The 19,061-nt window shown below is 43.8% G+C and overlaps 1 protein-coding gene across 5 annotated transcripts in view; it reads right to left on the reverse strand.

Annotated features, from left to right (window-relative positions):
• LOC306943732 (uncharacterized protein) overlaps positions 1 to 19,061 on the reverse strand; it is a 699,978-nt gene that overhangs the window by 659,001 nt on the left and 21,916 nt on the right. Inside the window, exons 2-4 of one of the 5 annotated variants that reach the window (XM_079530260.1) lie at positions 13,382 to 13,663; positions 11,355 to 11,543; positions 8,412 to 10,776 (exon numbers count right to left, since the gene is read on the reverse strand). In XM_079530260.1, the coding sequence (XP_079386386.1) occupies positions 9,263 to 10,776; positions 11,355 to 11,543; positions 13,382 to 13,663 (1,985 nt within the window). In that variant the 3' untranslated portion in view covers positions 8,412 to 9,262. Of the gene's footprint in view, positions 1 to 2,162; positions 2,761 to 8,411; positions 10,777 to 11,354; positions 11,544 to 13,381; positions 13,664 to 19,061 lie in introns of those variants that run through there. The other 4 variants (XM_079530261.1, XM_079530264.1, XM_079530262.1 and 1 more) reach the window with 4 other exon arrangements.

Consider the following 19,061-nt stretch of genomic DNA (forward strand, 5'->3'; position numbering starts at 1 on the left):
GAGAGAGAGAGAGAGCTGTACAGACAGGACGGACAGAACTGTTTTTATCTTTTGACTGACTAAGAAAAAGTCATTCTGCACACCTACAATGGACAGGTGCGTCGGATAACTGGAACTGAGAAGTAGAGAAAAAAAGAATCCCGCACACTGTCTTCACTTGGAATCGCAATGGCAACCATTCTCACTCCAATGAAATGCCCGCTCAGCAGCGCATCGCATGAAACAAACACGTCACCATTCAAAAACGTCCCCTCATCATGGAACCTAAAATCTTAAACATATTAAACAAATTCCAAGTTAACTGATAGATTTAATATATGATGAATTGAAAGGTTCAACTTCCAGCCGCTCCACACCACGCAGCAACTGCGCGCCTCCCCAGTCCCCAAGCCATGAGTTAACATTATTGCTTGATTGATTGATTTAAGTTTGTATTAACAGTTTACAGTACATTTGCACAACTCAATACAAAAACTGTTAACTGTTACTCTGTGAGTGGACGACACCATAAAGCATTACACTAGTTTACAAGAGGGTCCACCTTGTTCAATTCATCATAACATTTTGTACACTATACACTTCTATAAAGCCAAAAACAGGAAATCATCATAAAGGAGGTAAAAAAGGGGGGAAAACATATACAGTGGGGGGGAAAGGGGTGGGTGGGGGTGGGTGGAGTCAAGGGATTTACATGTCTTAATGACAGTTGGTAGGGCGTTCCACATTTTTGTGGCATAGGAGTGAAATGAATTTAGGTGGACCCTCTTGTAAACAAGTGTAATGCTTTATTGGGTCGTCCACTCGCAGTTAACAGTCTTTGTATGGAGTTGTGCTTGAAATGTAGGCTACTGTAATTCTGCAAACTGTTAATAAATAGTTCAATCAATCAATCAATCAATACTTGTTTGTGCCGAATCTGGGTTGCACATGGTTTGTTGAACTCCCTCTGGTGTTGCTGGCATATGATTAGACTGACTGAGCCTCACTGTTTATTATGATACACTTTATTTCATATCAACCATATGCACTTAGGCTTAGAACCCAGGGTTAAGGTTAGAACTAGGGTTAGGGTTAGGACCTTTTTTTTTTTTTACCGCGGTAACGAACCCGATACCGCGGTATGCGTTGTATACCGGCGGTATGGCGATATTGCGGTTATTGCACCCAGCCCTGCATATCAAAACTTGACTATGGTAACTCTCCTTACTGCCCTACCGGCATGCACACATGCACACCTCTCCAATTGAACCAGAATGCCGCAGCTCGCTTGGTTTTCAACCAGCCAAAATTCTCACACGTCTACCCCCTTCTCCGCTCCCTCCATTGGCTCCCGGACGCTGCCCGCACAGAGTATAAAGTTCTGATGCTGGCATTCAAAGCAACCAAAGGTATGGCACACCCATATTTCGCAAGTCTGATCGGACCCTACAAACCTTCCCGCTCGCTCAGATCAGCCAACGCAGGGAAGCTGGAAGTACATTCACTAAAAACACTGGGACAACACTCCACACGTCCCAAACTCTTCTCCCATCTGGCCCCAAAACGATGGAATGAATTGTAATCAGAACTGCAGACTCACTCCCAATCTTTCGCCGTAGTCTGAAAACCCACCTATTCCGACTCCATCTTAGCCCATAGCACTTGCCCTAGCCATGACGACCTTACAGGCGAATGCATAGGCTACATTTATTTAAATTAGATGCCCATTTGTCTATATATATATTTATGTAGACATAGCACTCTATAGTGTATACACATAGTTTCGTTATATCAATATTCCACTGTAAACTTAGCTTACACGAGTCTTGACTATTTTCATGTATTTGATGTATTACCATGTTTTGTGCTTGCTTACTGTAAGTCGCTCTGCCTAAATTGTAAATTGTACGTGCACTTGTGCAGTGTATACCAGTTTAGTGCTGTGTGTGTAACACACATTGGCCTACCTGCAGTGTGTAGTTTGGTGTTGTGTGTGTGTAACACACATACCTGAAGTGTGTAGTTTGGTGTCGTGTGTAACACACATAGGCTTACCTGAAGTGTGTAGTTTGGTGTTGTGTGTGTAACACACATAGCCTACCTGCAGTGTGTATTTTTCTGTTGTGTGTGTAACACACATACCTGCAGTGTGTAGTTTGGTGTTGTGTGTGTAACACACATACCTGCATTGTGTAGATCGATGTCCATATCAAAGTCAATGTCCAGCAGTTTGTTTTGTTTCTCCAGCAGAGTTTCTAGTGTCTCCATCTCTCTCTGGAAAAGGTTGACCATGAACTGTGCGGCCGCACTGAGGCGCTCCAACACAAACACTCTGAGCCGACAAACATCACCGCTTGTTGTGTGTTTGTCCAAAACGCACAATATGTCCTCTCCCACCACTGACGTCATGTGTTCATGTATCTTCAGCCGTACAGACTCCATTGGACTCGTTTTACCTCCTTTAGGAGACATTTACACCAAAGAGACTCTCTTCCAAACTACCGCTGTTTCCTTGGCTTCAACGCCGACGAATGGAACTTGAAGCTGGGCTGAATGAAGGAGGAAACACCGCTGGAGAGCCGAGATGATTTCGGGTCGTGACTCGTCACAACATTTCATTGGCACCGAAGAACCGACTTAATGTAACATAAACTTATATAATGTGTAAATGTTTCTGCTCCTACTGTAATATAGAATGTGTATTAAATACACTTAGAACTTATAGAATGTGGAAAATGTCTATTTTCTCTAGATTAGGTCAGGATCAACAACAAGCTTCTCTCCGATTCCGCAATTACGCTGAATACAAAGAACCACTGCCAGTGTTGCCACATTGAGTGAGAGAAATAAGCCAAACCACCTCCAAAAACAAGCCAACTCTTAAAGCCAAATCAAGAAAAACAAGCCAAAACAAACCCAATAATATGACCATATAATGCTAATAAAAAGATTTGATGCATTTATCATTATAAATACTATGTATGTCTATGACAATTAATGTTTTGGTCATTTATTATATTAATAATTAGTCTTAAGCCAAAAGTAACGGGAAATAAGCAGACTTGGCAACCCTGCCAACAACACGCATCTACTTCCGGGTCAACGTGTCACACGGAGCATACGCCTCTGCCTCTCTGCTGCCATCTGGTGGAGGCGGTGTGTAACTGTTACTGAATACATGTAAGGATGAATGGACTGCCTTCCACTAGCTTTAGGAATAACATGAATGTTAAACACTGTTACTGAACACATGGATGGTGATGATGATTGACATTCTTTATTTATAGGAATAATAAACCCTTATCTCGTTTACATTAAGGATGTTCTAGACACAATATAAAGCATAGTGTAATTGTGAGAGGGTCAAGGAGAAGGTTTCTCTGTTTATTTTTTTATTTTTCTTTATTTCCTTATGCTGGATTTATGTGGTTTAAACAATAATAATCCTAGCACAGCAATGCATTGTGTTGTTTCCACATGTAAATGTATTGTGTGTGTAATAATAGTTCCTCATTGTTCCTGTTGGTTAACGAGCGGCGGATGCTCCATAGAGTATTAAAAGGATAGAGACTGATCTGGCACCACGGTGCCCATGCCAGCTATCGAGTCGGCACAGTACGACAACTTGAGCGTGGCTGTGTAGAGGAAAGAGTGAGTGAAACAAAGTATAGATATTGAAATAGCGAGTCATTCTGGGATCGACATCGCTGGTGGAGATCCAGAGACAGAGAGTCGAGAGAGACGAGCCTAGACAGCGGTCACCGGACGGAGAGGGACGGGCAGGGCTGGACTGGGACAAAAATTCGGCCCGGTCATTTTCGCGTGAATTTGGCCCAGACCGGCCCACCACAACCAGCGCGCAGATAGCAGAAACTCCTCCACCCACTCCGTCGAGGCACACACACACAAACAAGCCCTAATACCACCACTTTTACAGAACAACATAAATGATACAAACAGTGCCGGTTCTAGGCGTTTAGTGGCCCTAAGCAACATAATATTATGTGGCCCCACCCCTGCACTGCACCGCCGGGGGGGGGGGCGCTAACCCCCCCCCTCACGGGTCCAGAAACATCTGTAAATTTGCCATGAAAATGCTTCAATCTGGTGCACTTTCAGATCAAAATTAAGAGGTTAGATCAGGCCGCCAGTTGATATTAACCTGCGGGCCGCATTAGGTGAAGGTGGGGGCCACATGTGGCCCTCAGGCCGCCAGTTGATATTAACCTGCGGGCCGCATTAGGTGAAGGTGGGGGCCACATGTGGCCCTCAGGCCGCCAGTTGATATTAACCTGCGGGCCGCATTAGGTGAAGGTGGGGGCCACATGTGGGGGCCCAGTGTGGAGGGATGGTATGACAGACTGACTGGTATAAACAGTGCCCCCAGTGGGGAGGGATGGTATGACAGAGAGACTGGTATAAACAGCGTCCCCAGTGGGGAGGGATGGTATAAACAGCACCCCCAGTGTAGAGGGATGGTATAAACAGCACCCCCAGTGGGGGGGGATGGTATAACAGACTGACTGGTATAAACAGCGCCCCCAGTGGGGAGGGATGGTATGACAGAGAGACTGGTATAAACAGCGCCCCCAGTGGGGAGGGATGATATGACAGAGAGACTGGTATAAACAGCGCCCCCAGTGGGGAGGGATGGTATGACAGACTGACTGGTATAAACAGTGCCCCCCAGTGGGGAGGGATGGTATGACAGAGAGACTGGTATAAACAGCGTCCCCAGTGGGGAGGGATGGTATGACAGACTGACTGGTATAAACAGCGTCCCCAGTGGGGAGGGATGGTATGACAGACTGACTGGTATAAACAGCGTCCCCAGTGGGGAGGGATGGTATAAACAGCACCCCCAGTGTAGAGGGATGGTATAAACAGCGCCCCCAGTGTAGAGGGATGGTATAAACAGCACCCCCAGTGTAGAGGGATGGTATAAACATCCCTCAACTGTAGACTGGGGGGCCTACAGTTGATATTAACCTGCGGGCTGCATTAAGTGAAGGTGGGGGCCACATGTGGCCCTCAGGCCGCCAGTAGCCCATGTATGGGATAGGGGATACATTAAAAAAAATAAAAAAATTAAATAAAGGGTTTTTTTCCCCTTTTTTTTTAAATCATGGCGGCCCCCTACGGTCGCGGCCCACCGGGAAAATGCCCGGTATGACCTGTGGCCAGTCCAGCCCTGGGGACGGGGACCAGTGGTACTGCACGCCAGACACAGACAGGGTTGCCTGTAAGTATCGAACCGACACAGTACTCACCTGTATGCACCTGTCTACGGCTACATCTTAGTATAGGATATGTATGTTTGGAACAGTTGAATTGGCACCACGTCTCATGTGTGTTACAGTGTAAAGAATGTATAGGAATCATACATATAGAGGCGTATCATTCTATATAAACAGGTGTATATTCTATTAACCCTTTGACCTATGTATGCTTCAATTTGTTCTCTGACTGAGTGTATTCATGTGGTCCCAGCACTGTGTCCTTTGTGTGACATGTGGTTTCCATCTGAACCAGTACAGTGTTGCAACACCACAGATATTCTGATTACTCCCTCAAGATCAGAACTGGTTGGGTGGGGAATATGGTATGATGCTTTGTGCGGTACGATAACTTGTTGTCATGTCAAGTCGACCTTTTGGCAGTATCCAAATGTTCTGGCAGTATCCAAATGTTCTGGAAGCTTCTGAGAAAAGGATGACTAATGTGTTTTGGTAGAAACTTGGGAAAGGCTACGGAATATTCGTGTGCCGGCTCGGTATCGGTGATATTGTGAAATCATCTGTGTTGTGAAATCATCCTCTATATAATCTGAGGGCAGCCAAAGTGAAGGGAGCTAATATGCCAGACTAACAACCGAGGAACAAGTGCGACTCTACTTCTGTACGGTTCATCGGCTGCTTGCACAGCTATTCTTTTTGGATTCATCGTTGTACTTTACTTTTGGACTTATTCTCATTTTTGTATTATCTTCAAATAAACCTTTTGATTAGACCTAATTGTTTTGCCTCATTATCTACTGGAAAATTGACAAACATCAATAAGAAGTAGACGCCTGCCCCAGGGACACCGGGCTGATTGTCCTCCGAATGCACCCCGCACTTTAGTCCACAACCTCTGGCACAAATGATGATATGAACAGTTTTAACAAGTGATCGTCCTTCCTTTTTTTTCTTTTTGGTTAAGTGTTTATTTTAGGTTTAGTTAGTTTGTATATGTTTTTAGGATTGTGGTTTTAGAATGTATAAATAAGTGTGTTTTATACGGCCATTTGGAGTGCCTTCTGTCTTAGATAAATAAACTAATTTGATATTGTAACCACCTACAAAAACAGTTTCCGCCTCAGTCCTTCTTCCTGGTACCTTCAATTGCAATGCTCTTTTACCTGGTGAAAAACACGAACCTTGTGTGTACCTTATCCATTTAATGAATATACAGAAAGGAGTTATTGATCTCCCTACTACTTTTACACAGTGCGCCTGAATATATATATGAATGTGTTTTCTCAAGAGGCGAACAAGTAAATTGTTAAAGTTCCTATGTGGCTCATTCTGGCCACCGGTCACATAATAATGCTTAATCATGGAAAGCAGTGTTTGTTTTGACTTGGGCTTTCGTTTGAAATGTACCCATTCTACATACTGTGAAATAAAAACAATCAATCAATCAATCAGATACACTTCGTCAACAACAAAGTCATTGAGGACCACCAGTGGTCCTTGAGGGGTTCCAGGTGGTCCAGGGACCTTCCAGTCTGTGTCTCATAGGAGGGCTGTGGGCAGTTCAGAAACCAGTCTGTGTCTCATAGGAGGGCTGTGGGCAGTTCAGAAACCCGTCCACCAGTACACCAGTGTTCACAATTAGGCTGCTTAGATCAGAGCTGGTCTTGTGAGAGAACATTCAGTCATCATAGAGAGCAGCATAGCAACAGTAAACACAATACAGTTAATAAAACTATAATGGTGCAATTCTGGGAACATTCTGTGTGGTTGTACAGTAGAGCAGGGCTGGGAACCTTAGGCATCTGTGGCAACACTGGCACAGGGGAGGGTGATCACTGGCACAGGGAGGGTGATCACTGGCAGAGGGAGGGTGATCACTGGCACAGGGAGGGTGATCACTGGCACAGGGAGGGTGATTACTGGCACAGGGAGGGTGATCACTGGCACACTGGCACAGGGAGGGTGATTTTTTGAGGGGTGCTAGCCCCTCCTATATCCAGCTTTTGGTGTTTGTCCACAAACTTTGTCCGACACAAACATTCAATTCTCGTTGACAATGAATGGACAATATTACGTCATAGTCTATTTTACGTCATGATGACATGACGCTAATTGTGATTGGCCGGAATGAGATAATGTATGATGATGTACGATGATAAGAGCGCCCCTCACTTCACACAAGTGTGATTTGTTTTGGTTGTATGTACAGTATGTTCTTCAAATGTTTTTATATTCCTCTAATTTGGTCTTTATGACGTCAATTTAGACTCTAGATGGATGTTAAAAACAGGTACAACTTTTCCAGTCTGGTTCCCCATAGGAAGTAGTGCTGCACAATTAATTGAAGAAAGATCGAGATCTAGATTCAGACACCTAGAGATCTCATTTCTAAATGCGAGTCAGAATCATACAGCACTAGTTGGCTGTCCACTTCATTTAATGTGAGTCAGAATCACACAGCACTAGTTGGCTGTCCACTTAATGTAATGTGACTCAGAATCATACAGCACTAGTTGACTGTCCACTTAATGTAATGTGACTCAGAATCACACAGCACTAGTTGGCTGTCCACTTAATGTAATGTGACTCAGAATCATACAGCACTAGTTGACTGTCCACTTAATGTAATGTGACTCAGAATCATACAGCACTAGTTGGCTGTCCACTTCATTTTAGTTACTCTTATGTTTTTGCTACAAGAGAGACTTCCGTTTGTTTTTATTGTTCTTCAAATGTTTTTCTTCATGTTAAACAAAATGTAATAAGTATAGGCATTAATATAAGCTACAAGCGTCTGCCTATACCTTTCTGATCATGTTAAAAGAACAAAATCACACCCTTGTGAAGTGAGGGGCGCTCTAATCATCGTAGATCATGACATAAAATAGCCGATTTGCTCAGACACTATGATGTAAAAAACACTGTTGTGTGCGTGTGTGCGTGCGGGTTGAGATTTGAGGTAGGCTAGTTTCCAACTGACCAACAGTCACATAAACAACAACCACCACGACTGTAATAATAATTTGAATAGTATTACAATGTATGCAGAGTGTAAAATTAATACTTACTCATGTACTCTGTAGTAACAAGGTATACAGGCTGTAAAATGACTGTATTGTTCACAGTAGTTATGGGGTAAATACAACACATCTTTGATAACATTTCTGTAATGATAAATCACACATAGAGAACCTGTAGTGTTGAAACCTTTATTAAACCAAGAAAACTAAAACATTATCAATATTTCCATAACCGTAACCCAGGTATAAAAGAGTTTCTTTAAGTTCAGAAAAACACCTCAATAAAGAGACTAAACTCTGCAGAATATAAACGATCAAAGTCAAACAAACTAACTCAACTGTCTCAAACCCAGCAGCTTGTCAGCACTTTACTGCACCATTATTTATTGCATATCAATGAACATAATAATTATTGCATGAATATTAATGAATATGACTTTAAATCCTGACCGGACACACACTGATGCTCATATTGTACTACAAGTAACCTATGAGCTGGAGGGAATAATGCAAGAGAAAATAAACATGAAATTCCATCATGTTGGATAGAAAATAAGATCCATACACACGATGAAACAAAAATACATCACAAGAAACTATTAATGTGTGTTTTATTCAGTCATGTTGATATTGTCAGATTATGTAATTATTCTGCTTTTGCATCATTATCATCCTGGATTAGACTGACTGATCATATGTCTTAACCTAAAGGCTTTGACTGATCATATGTCTTAAACTAAAGGCTTTCACCTGTATGAGTCCTCATGTGTCTTTTTAGATTACTCGTATGATTAAAGCCTTTACTACATACTGTACAGGAAAAAGGCTTTTTGCCTGTATGAGTCATCATGTGTGTTTTTAGATTACTTGTGTTAACACAGCCTTTACCACATATTGTGCAAATAAATGGCTTTTCGCCTGTATGAGTCCTCATGTGTGTTTTTAGATTAAATGTACTATTACAGCCTTTACCACATACTATACAAGTATGGGGCTTTTCGCCCGTATGAGTCATCATGTGTGTTTTTAGATTACTCGTCTGAATAAAGCCTTTTCGCCTGTATGAGTCCTCATGTGTGATTTTAGATTACTCGTCTGAGTAAAGCCTTTACCACATACTGTACAAGTATAGGGTTTTTCACCTGTATGAATCCTCATGTGTGCTTTTAGACTACCTCTCTCAGTAAAGCCATTACCACACACTGTACAAGAGAAGGGCTTTTCACCTGTATGAGTCCTCATGTGTGATTTTAGATGCTGCGTCTGAGTAAAGCCTGTACCACATATTGTGCAAGGAAATGGCTTTTCGCCTGTATGAGTTCTCATGTGTGTTTTTAGATTAAATGTACTATTACAGCCTTTACCACATACTATACAAGTATGGGGCTTTTCGCCCGTATGAATCCACATGTGTGCTTTTAGACTACCTCTCTCAGTAAAGCCATTACCACACACTGTACAAGAGAAGGGCTTTCCACCTGTATGAGTCCTCATGTGTGATTTTAGATGCTGCGTCTGAGTAAAGCCTGTACCACATATTGTGCAAAGAAATGGCTTTTCGCCTGTATGAGTCCTCATGTGTGTTTTTAGATTAAATGTACTATTACAGCCTTTACCACATACTGTACAAGTATGGGGCTTTTCGCCCGTATGAGTCATCATGTGTGTTTTTAGATTACTCGTCTGAATAAAGCCTTTACCACATACTGTACAAGTATAGGGTTTTTCACCTGTATGAATCCTCATGTGTGCTTTTAGACTACCTCTCTCAGTAAAGCCATTACCACACACTGTACAAGAGAAGGGCTTTTCACCTGTATGAGTCCTCATGTGTGATTTTAGATGCTGCGTCTGAGTAAAGCCTGTACCACATACTGTACAAGTACAGGGTTTTTCACCTGTATGAATCATGTGTGTTTTTAGAGTTGCCTTTAGATTAAACATTTTACCACACTCTGTACAGCTAAAATCTTTCTTCCCTGTATGAATCCTCATGTGTTTGTTTAGATTCCCCTTTAGATTAAACATTCTGCCACACTCTGTACAGCTAAAACCTTTCTTCCCTGTGTGACTCCTCATGGACTCAGGTTGTTTGGATGATTTCAGGTCCTGGGACAGCTTGAGCTGTCCTCCCACATTTTGTGTGTTTTGTGATTTCAGTGTGTTTAAAGCTGACTGATCTCCCATAGTCTCCTCCCACTCATCACTGTCTTCAGTGTCAGATTCAGAACAGTGTGAAGAGATGAGCTGCTCATCACTAGTTGGTTGTGATGTTCTTCCACAGTCCTCTACATCAGCTTGTGTTTTCATGTGTTCAGTTGAGGTTCCGGCTACAGGCTCTGTCTCTCTGTTTTCATCATCATCTTCACTTTCCACTGCTAGTAATGTCAACGTTGACCCACCAGCCTCTTCTGGTCTTTGAAGTAGCTCCTCCTGTTCTTCTTTAATGTGTGGAGGTTGTGGTTCCTCCTGGACCAGACTGGAGCTCCTCTCCTCTTCAGGTGGAACCTCCTCTTTACACACAACGACGTGCAGAAAGTCTAGGAAAAACAATACAAGGAGACTCTATAAAAGGTTTGAATCTTGTAACTCAGAGCAGAGTAGTGCCTGGAAGAAGTATCAACAGATTACTCTTTCTCCACATTTTCCAACATTGTGGAGAGTCCTGGGATCCTGGTCGTTGACGTTTATTTGCATTTGAGGGTGTGATTGTTGCCTTGGAAACGAAGCCGACGCTGGCGTTGTCTCATTGCGCCGTTTGTGCGCGTTCACGTATAAAACATTCGTTCACGTGTCATGGGCCCAATAACATGAACGTGCGCAATGATAGTCAACAGGCTCGAGCTGCAATGACAAATTCGGCCACTATGTCCATTTCGCCTCAGGGTTTCCTCCGGGTGCCGTCTATTAATATATACTCTAAGATGTAGTCACATTGTTATATACTCTAAGATGTAGTCACATTGTTAATGCTTAAGTCGATAACCGATTCATATCGGTTCATCTTTACACCCTCAGTACCGACCCACTTTCACCAATAAAATAAATAAAGACATATTTACACCCTTAGTACTGACCCACTTTCACCAATAGAAGAAAGACAGTGCGTTAAACTTACTGAGATCCATGTGGTCTTCAGGTTCCTGTTTAAGGTGGTCTTCGGGTTCCTGTTTAAGGTGGTCTTCAGATTCCTGTTTAAGGTGGTCTTCAGGTTCCTGTTTAAGGTGGTCTTCAGGTACCTGTTCAATAGAACCAGTTGTGGCTGGAGAACTGATCTTCACCTGCAGAGTGGACTCCACACACTGATCTGGAATGAAGGAATACAATAAATACTTTACTAATAAGGACTTTGATGTGACATGGATAACAACTTTAATAACTAGAACTGCACTCTGTCGAGTGCCTACTTGCGTGTTGCACACAAGTAGGCCAGTGCGCAAGCAGAGCGCGCAAGTACTGTCGACCGCTACGAACTTTCAAATTTCAGCCTCTCTGTGAAATAAATGGAATAGAATTTAGCTTTCTTATCAGGCGCTGGCCTGGTGCTATCTGCCGCGGTCTGGGACTGCTTGGGGGGCTTGGCCTTCTTCGGGGCAAGGTGGTTGAGGCTCTATGTATATATGTAATTTGTAAATTGATTAGCAGTATACTGTGGTTACTTGCATATGACGTGATGAAGATATGTACCAATGCCAGGGTATAACTGGCTCTCGATGGTGACATAATAATGATGTATTTCAGTGTCGGGTGGATTAAAGGTAATGCCCCTATGTATACATGTATGTAATCTGCACAAATTAATCATTACGTCATACGCATCCACGGACATACGCATCGGAGCACCGGATAAACAACATTACTTGCACGCTCTGCTTGCGCAAGTAGGTTGATTAGCAGTATACTGTGGTTACTTGGGTCGTTTGATGCGTATGTCCGTAGCTCCGTATGACGTGATGAAGATATGTACCAATGCCAGGGTAGAACTGGCTCTCGATGGTGACGTAATAATGATATGTTTCAGTGTCGGGTGGATTAAAGGTAATGCCCCCGCATGTATCCATGTATGTAATCTGACACCAATGCCATATCAAGCACAAATGAATCATTACGTCATACGCTGCCACGGGACATACGCATCGGAGCACCGGACAAAAAACATTACTTGCACGCTCTGCTTGCGCAAGTAATAAGGCTGTTCCTGTGTCATGAATACACTATACTACACTACACTATAAGATATGTATCATATTAATGAATTGCATTTTTATAGCGCTTGTCCAAGTGCTCAAAGCGCTATACAATGGTTCATGAATTCATACATTGGGAGGTGAAGCAGCAAACAGTCGACGCCAGCGTCCTAACTTCCCACATTCACACACCAATGGTGGTGAGCTCACAACGACCAACTCATTGGAGGCAGTGTCGGGTTCAGTGTCTTGCCCAAGGACACTTCCACATGTGGACAGGAGGATTTTTCTTTTTAGACCAAAAACAAGCTTGATTTGTGGCTCCTTTCTCTAAACGTTTTGGGTGGATTAAATGACAATCGCGGGACATGTTACACAGCATATTTTTACTTCCTGACTCTCAGTTTCTGGCCAAACCGGCTTTCAAACTAAAAGTGCTCACCATTGAGAATACAGGCATGGCGGCAAGATAACTCCACCAGATGGTGCTGTGGTGCCGAAAGAGTTAAGTTAAGAAGAACACTTAACACATTGAGAGCCCACGCTTAACTGCCCAAAATCACTTTCACCTAGAAAATCCATTCACATTTTTTATAATTCAGCTGACTGTGGAGACACATGCTGGAACTTTTTACTTTGAAATGTTTTATAGTTTCTGAGTTATTTAATTTAAACGCCAAATGCATTCTCAATGGCGAAAAAAAAAAACTTTGGCACCACGTGTTAAAAAAAAAAAAAAAAAAGTGTTTTGATTTTTCTGATTTTTTTTAATAAAAACGTCCACAGACGTCTTGGGCTATGCACGTGCGGTAATACCCATGACGTCCACAGACGTTTTGGGCACAAAATGTGTTAAGCCATATTTCATACTTTGCCTATTAAAAAATAGCAGATCTACAAGAGTCATAACATTGCTTGTTAGATTAGAATCGATAAAGTGATATTTAATTTTATTTACCTGAGAGAGTGTCACAGCTCGTCTCCCAGTGTAGTAATGTCAATGATGACACATCAGCCTCCTCATCCTGTTCCTCTTTAATGTGTGGAGGTTGTGGTTCCTCCTGGACCAGACTGGATCTCCTCTGATGTTGTGGTTCCTCCTGGACCAGACTGGATCTCCTCTGATGCTGTGGAGGTTGTGGTTTGTCCTGGACCAGACTGGATCTCCTCTGATGCTGTGGAGGTTGTGGTTCCTCCTGGACCAGACTGGATCTCCACTTCTCATATTCAGATGTAACCTCTTTACACACAGACATAAGGAGGAGAGAAGAGGTTAGCATCAGCTCAACAACTCAAATGCTTTTATCATTAGATGACATTTATTCTCCTATTGGTTTTGTCTGGATCGCCATTGTTTAAAAAATAAGTATCCGTTTTACAACGAGGCTCCGAGTCCTGGAATAGGCAAGGCGTAGACTAGAAGAGGGCCTCGTGTCTGTGTGTCCGGGCTCGTTTTGTTTTTTCTTCATCTTAACATTGACAGGGCCGGATCTACCATATGAGCAATTTTGGCACGTTCCCAGGGGCCTTTTTTTCTTTTCTTTTTTTAGCTCTAGCTTAACTTTTCTCCACTAATCCGAATGAAATAAATGGTTAAAAATAATAAAGTGTTTTATTGTTGGTGAGAATGCAGCTGAAATATTAATATTAATTAAAAAACAATATGGTTAGGTCGGTCATTTGTCTGGAAATTAATTGTGTTTAAAAACATCGTGAATAATCGTACTGTGAACCTAATATCTGGATTCGAATCGTATCATGAATTGAATCATTGAAACATATTTTAATATAATTGTTAACCTACTGACTATTCTATCATTTTCTCTCTGAGTCTACACCAAACCTCTGTGCCTGAAATAGCCGATCTACAAGCTCACAATGCCTCGCAAAGCAAGGCGTTGTGAGATTATAGATTTACATTTTGTCTAATGTTCCCCTCAGCATGGGGATGCTCGTACTCAAGTGGTGGATGTATTATTTTCTTCTTCCAATAACACAAATCCCCCCCCCCCCCCTCCCTGTAGTAACTCAGATGACCATTCATTCATGAGAGACTGAAATGGGAGGCTCACACGACTATGGTGTTTGCAAAAGCCCTACAGCGCCTATATGGACTCAGACGCCTCCAGAAGTTCAGCCTGAGTCCACAAACCATCAGGTACTTCTATGAGGATCACCAAGGACCAAACACAGCCTCATAACAGTCTGTTCACACTGTTTCCCTCAGGGAAGAGGTACCAGAGCATCAAGGACCAAACACACCCTCATAACATTCTGTTCACACCGTTTCCCTCAGGGAAGAGGTACCAGAGCATCAAGGACCAAACACACCGTCATAACAGTTCATTCTTACTGACTGCCAGAGGCAGTGCTTAACACTGGATGATATCCGTCTCACGTACGTGCAGGTCGAGTAAATAATAACAAAGTCACGGATGTGACATGATGACGGTGGGCGTGGAGCTCAGTAGTCAGCGTGCATAAGCCACAGCCTTCACTAATGACTTCCCTTTTGATCTTCTCGCAGGCGCGTAGCAGGTTTGAGGTTATTCCTTTATTGAGAGATACTCATATAATTAAACTACCGTCTTGTCACCGGGAGCCCTGTAACCTTAAGGTAAGGTTGGAGCATCGTGTTGCGTCCTCCAAGGGCTGCGATAAAGACACACTTTTGTACTCTCAGCAAGCCGGTGTTTGCACTGGCCATGCTGCTGGAGACGCTATAGGTTTGTATATATTATATATATAATATAATAATAATAATAAATAATAATAATAATAATAATAAGAGTCTGATTTCGGTCTCCTTTCTTTCCTTTGTTTAGTTGTTAAACGTTATTCAATTTCTGTTTACATTATCTGGCGGGTGCTTTACTCGTTCCAGTATAAACAACCTAAGTTAACTGCTTGCTTGTTGAGCGTTTGCGCTCATTACAGAGCCAATTTATAAAACTTGTTATCATTATTGTATGATGTTTTGCTTGTTTTCAGTATTTTTGCTTATTTTCAGTAAACAGCTAAGTTTATCGTTTCCCTGTTGAGCGTCTGCGCTCATTACAGAGCTTATTGCGAACGCAGTGAGCATTTACTATGAGACCCAGCAGATCACGTCCGTGTGTCTGTGTGTGTGTGTGTCTGTGTGTCACGCTGTAACACCACCCGCCCACCACCAGAGGGCGCAGCTGTATCACACACAAAAACACACACACACACATGCACGCACGCACACACACGCACGCACGCACGCACGCACGCACGCACGCACGCACGCACGCACGCACGCACACACACACAAAAAACTTAACTTAAAAAAAAACTTAACTTAAAAAAAACGTGCACACACACACACGCACGCACGCACGCACGCACGCACGCACGCACGCACGCACGCACACACACACACACACAAAACTTAACTTAAAAAAAAACTTAACTTAAAAAAAACGTAACTTAAAAAAAAAAATTAAAAAGGAAAAACGCACACACACAAAAAACTTAACTTAAAAAAAAACTTAACTTAAAAAAAAACTTAACTTAAAAAAAAAAATTAAAAAGGAAAAACGCACACACACAAAAAACTTAACTTAAAAAAAAACTTAACTTAAAAAAAAACTTAACTTAAAAAAAAAACGTAAAAAGGAAAAACGCACACACAAACTTAACTTAAAAAAAAACTTAACTTAAAAAAAAACTTAACTTAAAAAAAAAACTTAAAAAGGAAAAACGCACACACAAAAAACTACACTTAAAAAAAAACTTAACTTAAAAAAAAACTTAAACAAAAAACTTAAAAAAAAACACGCACGCACGCACACATACATACACTAAATTTTTTTTTAAAAAACATTTAATTTAAAAAAAATTAACTTAAAAAAACCTTAAAAAGTACGTAATTTATTCTAATTGTTGTTATTGCAATTTACGAGCTGCGTTCGCTTCCCGCGTTTGCGCGTCTTACTTGTTTATAACTATATCTATATAGTAGATTTTGTTTGAATTGTCTGGCGGGTGTTTTGCTCGTTCAGTAAACAACCTATATAAGTTTATTGTTTGCCTGTTGAGTGTCTGCGCTCATTACAGTAGCTTATTCATAACTATATCTATATAGCAGATTTAGTTTGAATTGTCTGGAGGGTGTTTTGCTCGTTCAGTAAATAACCTAAGTTTATTGCTTGCCTGTTGAGTGTTTGCGCTCATTACAGAGCTTGTTTATAATTTAATATTCATAGTTATTCCCAAAAGAGTGGTTCCACTTGTGGGTATTTCACGTGTCTTGGAGTGTCTCCGCTCCATAGCCACCATAGTAGTGTTCCACAGTACAATTCTGTTTACGAGTGCCTTCGCTCTAGTACTTGCACCCTTGCGCTGTTTGCATGGCTCCACTGGGGGACGATGATGGCCATGATGAATGCCCCAATGCCTGGGCGTAGCACACCTGAAGCAGGGGATAACCGAGGGCCAATGCATGAACTGCAGCTACATGTCTCGGGACCTGAAGCTGGCCAGGCTTGCTGAGGTGCAAGATCAGCAGCCAGAGAGCCAGATGATTCCCCCATCTGGTGCCCCTGCAGATAAGTGGCAGAGGGCCTCTACATCTCGGAAGACCCTGCATAAGAGGGCCAGAAAAGATGCCCCCTCAGCTAGGCGTACTAAGGCGGACCCGTTGGCTGCTAAGGTAGACACCTTGGCATCCCAATTCGCTGAGACGAAGGAGCTACTCCTGAACCTTCAGCCAGATAGGCCTGTTCCCCAGGCCGGCGACCTACAGGCCGATGCTCTACAATCTGCCGCCTCCTCCCCAGCGTGGGATGAGGACTCGGTATCCACAAGGGCTTCCTGCACTGACTTCGGTGATGAACCCGCACAAGAGGAGGCAGAGACGGCCGCCAGGACTTTATACACCCGCTCGTCACGGTCGAGCAGTGAAGTCAGAGGGGATTCCGGGTCTAACCCGACCTCTATTAAGCCTGTGATCGGCATGGCGCTGGCGCGCTTGGGCCTGGATGAGGCTGCTGCTACAGCAGTGTCCCCGTCTCCGAGGGATACATTAAAGAGCTCCACAAATGCTGGGTAGACCCCAACACCAAGACCAAGACCCACCATGTCTCTGATGATAGGGCCTTGGCCTCTATGCAAGACGCTGCCAAGTATGGGCTTGATAAAGCGCCATCCGTGGAGCCATCAATTACCTCCCTAGTTTGCTCACCTGATGAGGCCCTGCGACCGGTGTCCCGCTGTCCCAGGCCCCAGTGCCGCACTACAGACGACCTACTGGTCAAGAGCTATATGCGGATAGGCCACATTGGAAATTCAATGTCCCACATTATGCTGGCTCTGTCCCACTCTCTACAATCCTCGGGCACGGATGCCCCCTCAGGTGTAGAGGCTTCGTCGGGCGCGAATGCCAATCCAGGTGTGGATGCTTCCGTCCAGAACCTGAGTGACGCTTCTCTGGAGTCATTGGCGTACATAACAGAGCTTAGCAGACTACTGTCAACATTAACCGTAGCTCGCAGACCGGGGTGGTTGGCCCAATCCCCACTACCTGAGCAATGCCGGACAGTCCTCCGTAAACTCCCCGTAATTCCTGGGGAGGTGTTTGGTGCTGCGGCACAGCAAGCCTTGGAGCGTAGCGTCCAAGCTAACGACAGAAGGAAGCAGTTTGCCAGCCTCAAGGGGCCTCCCCCAGTACCGAGGCAACGGTCTGCACCAGGTTATGGAACCAGCCGCTCTCGGCCACCATTGCAGCAAGACAGCTACCCAAGGGCCTCGAACTACAGACTGACCGACCAACGTCGCCGTGGCCCCTCTCGCCCGGCACCTCAGAGGACTTGGGGGTTGGGTTTCGCCCGCCTAGAGACCAGAAGGGCCAGAGGAGTAGGCCCTGAATGCCCGGGGCTGGCGGTGGGACGCTTCTCCCAGCAGCATCTCAGCTACTGGGAAAGCTCCGCTTCAGACCCTTGGGTGGTGGCCACGCTCTCCCAAGGGTACAATATCCAGTTCCGCCACCGGCCCCCCGTTCACAGTGGGATCAAGATGACCATCATGAAGGATCCCACGGAATCCCAGGCACTCAGGCAGGAGGTGGCCACCCTCCTGGAGAAGAATACCATCGAAGAACTCGATCTGCAGACACAGCAAGGTGGGTTTTACATGTATTTTTTGGTCACAAAGAAAGATGGTTTCCGTCCTATACTGGACTTGCGCAGGCTCAACACCTATCTGAAGGTGTTACCCTTCCATATGTTGAGGACAGCTGATGTGCTCCAGGCAGTCACAACGCACAGCTGGTTCACATCGATCGACTTAAAGGACGCATATTTCCACGTCCCTATTGCCCTGCACCACAGGCAGTATCTGCGCTTTGCATTCGAAGGCAGAGCCTACCAGTTCAGGGTGCTCCCGTTTGGGATTTCCCTGGCCCCTCGGATATTCACGAGGTGCATGCGGGCGGCACTGGCCCCACTGCAGGCCCGTGGCATGCTAATCCTCCCGTACTTGGACGACTGGCTGACTTGCTCTCCAACCAGAGAACAGGTGGAGCAGGATACGGCAGCCCTTATATGTCATGTGACACGGCTAGGCCTTACAGTCAACCACAAGAAGAGCTGTCTCACTCCCAGCCAGACAGTTGTGTT

Source organism: Electrona antarctica (assembly GCF_951216825.1).
Source record: "Electrona antarctica genome assembly, chromosome: 2".
Classification (NCBI taxonomy): domain Eukaryota; kingdom Metazoa; phylum Chordata; class Actinopteri; order Myctophiformes; family Myctophidae; genus Electrona; species Electrona antarctica.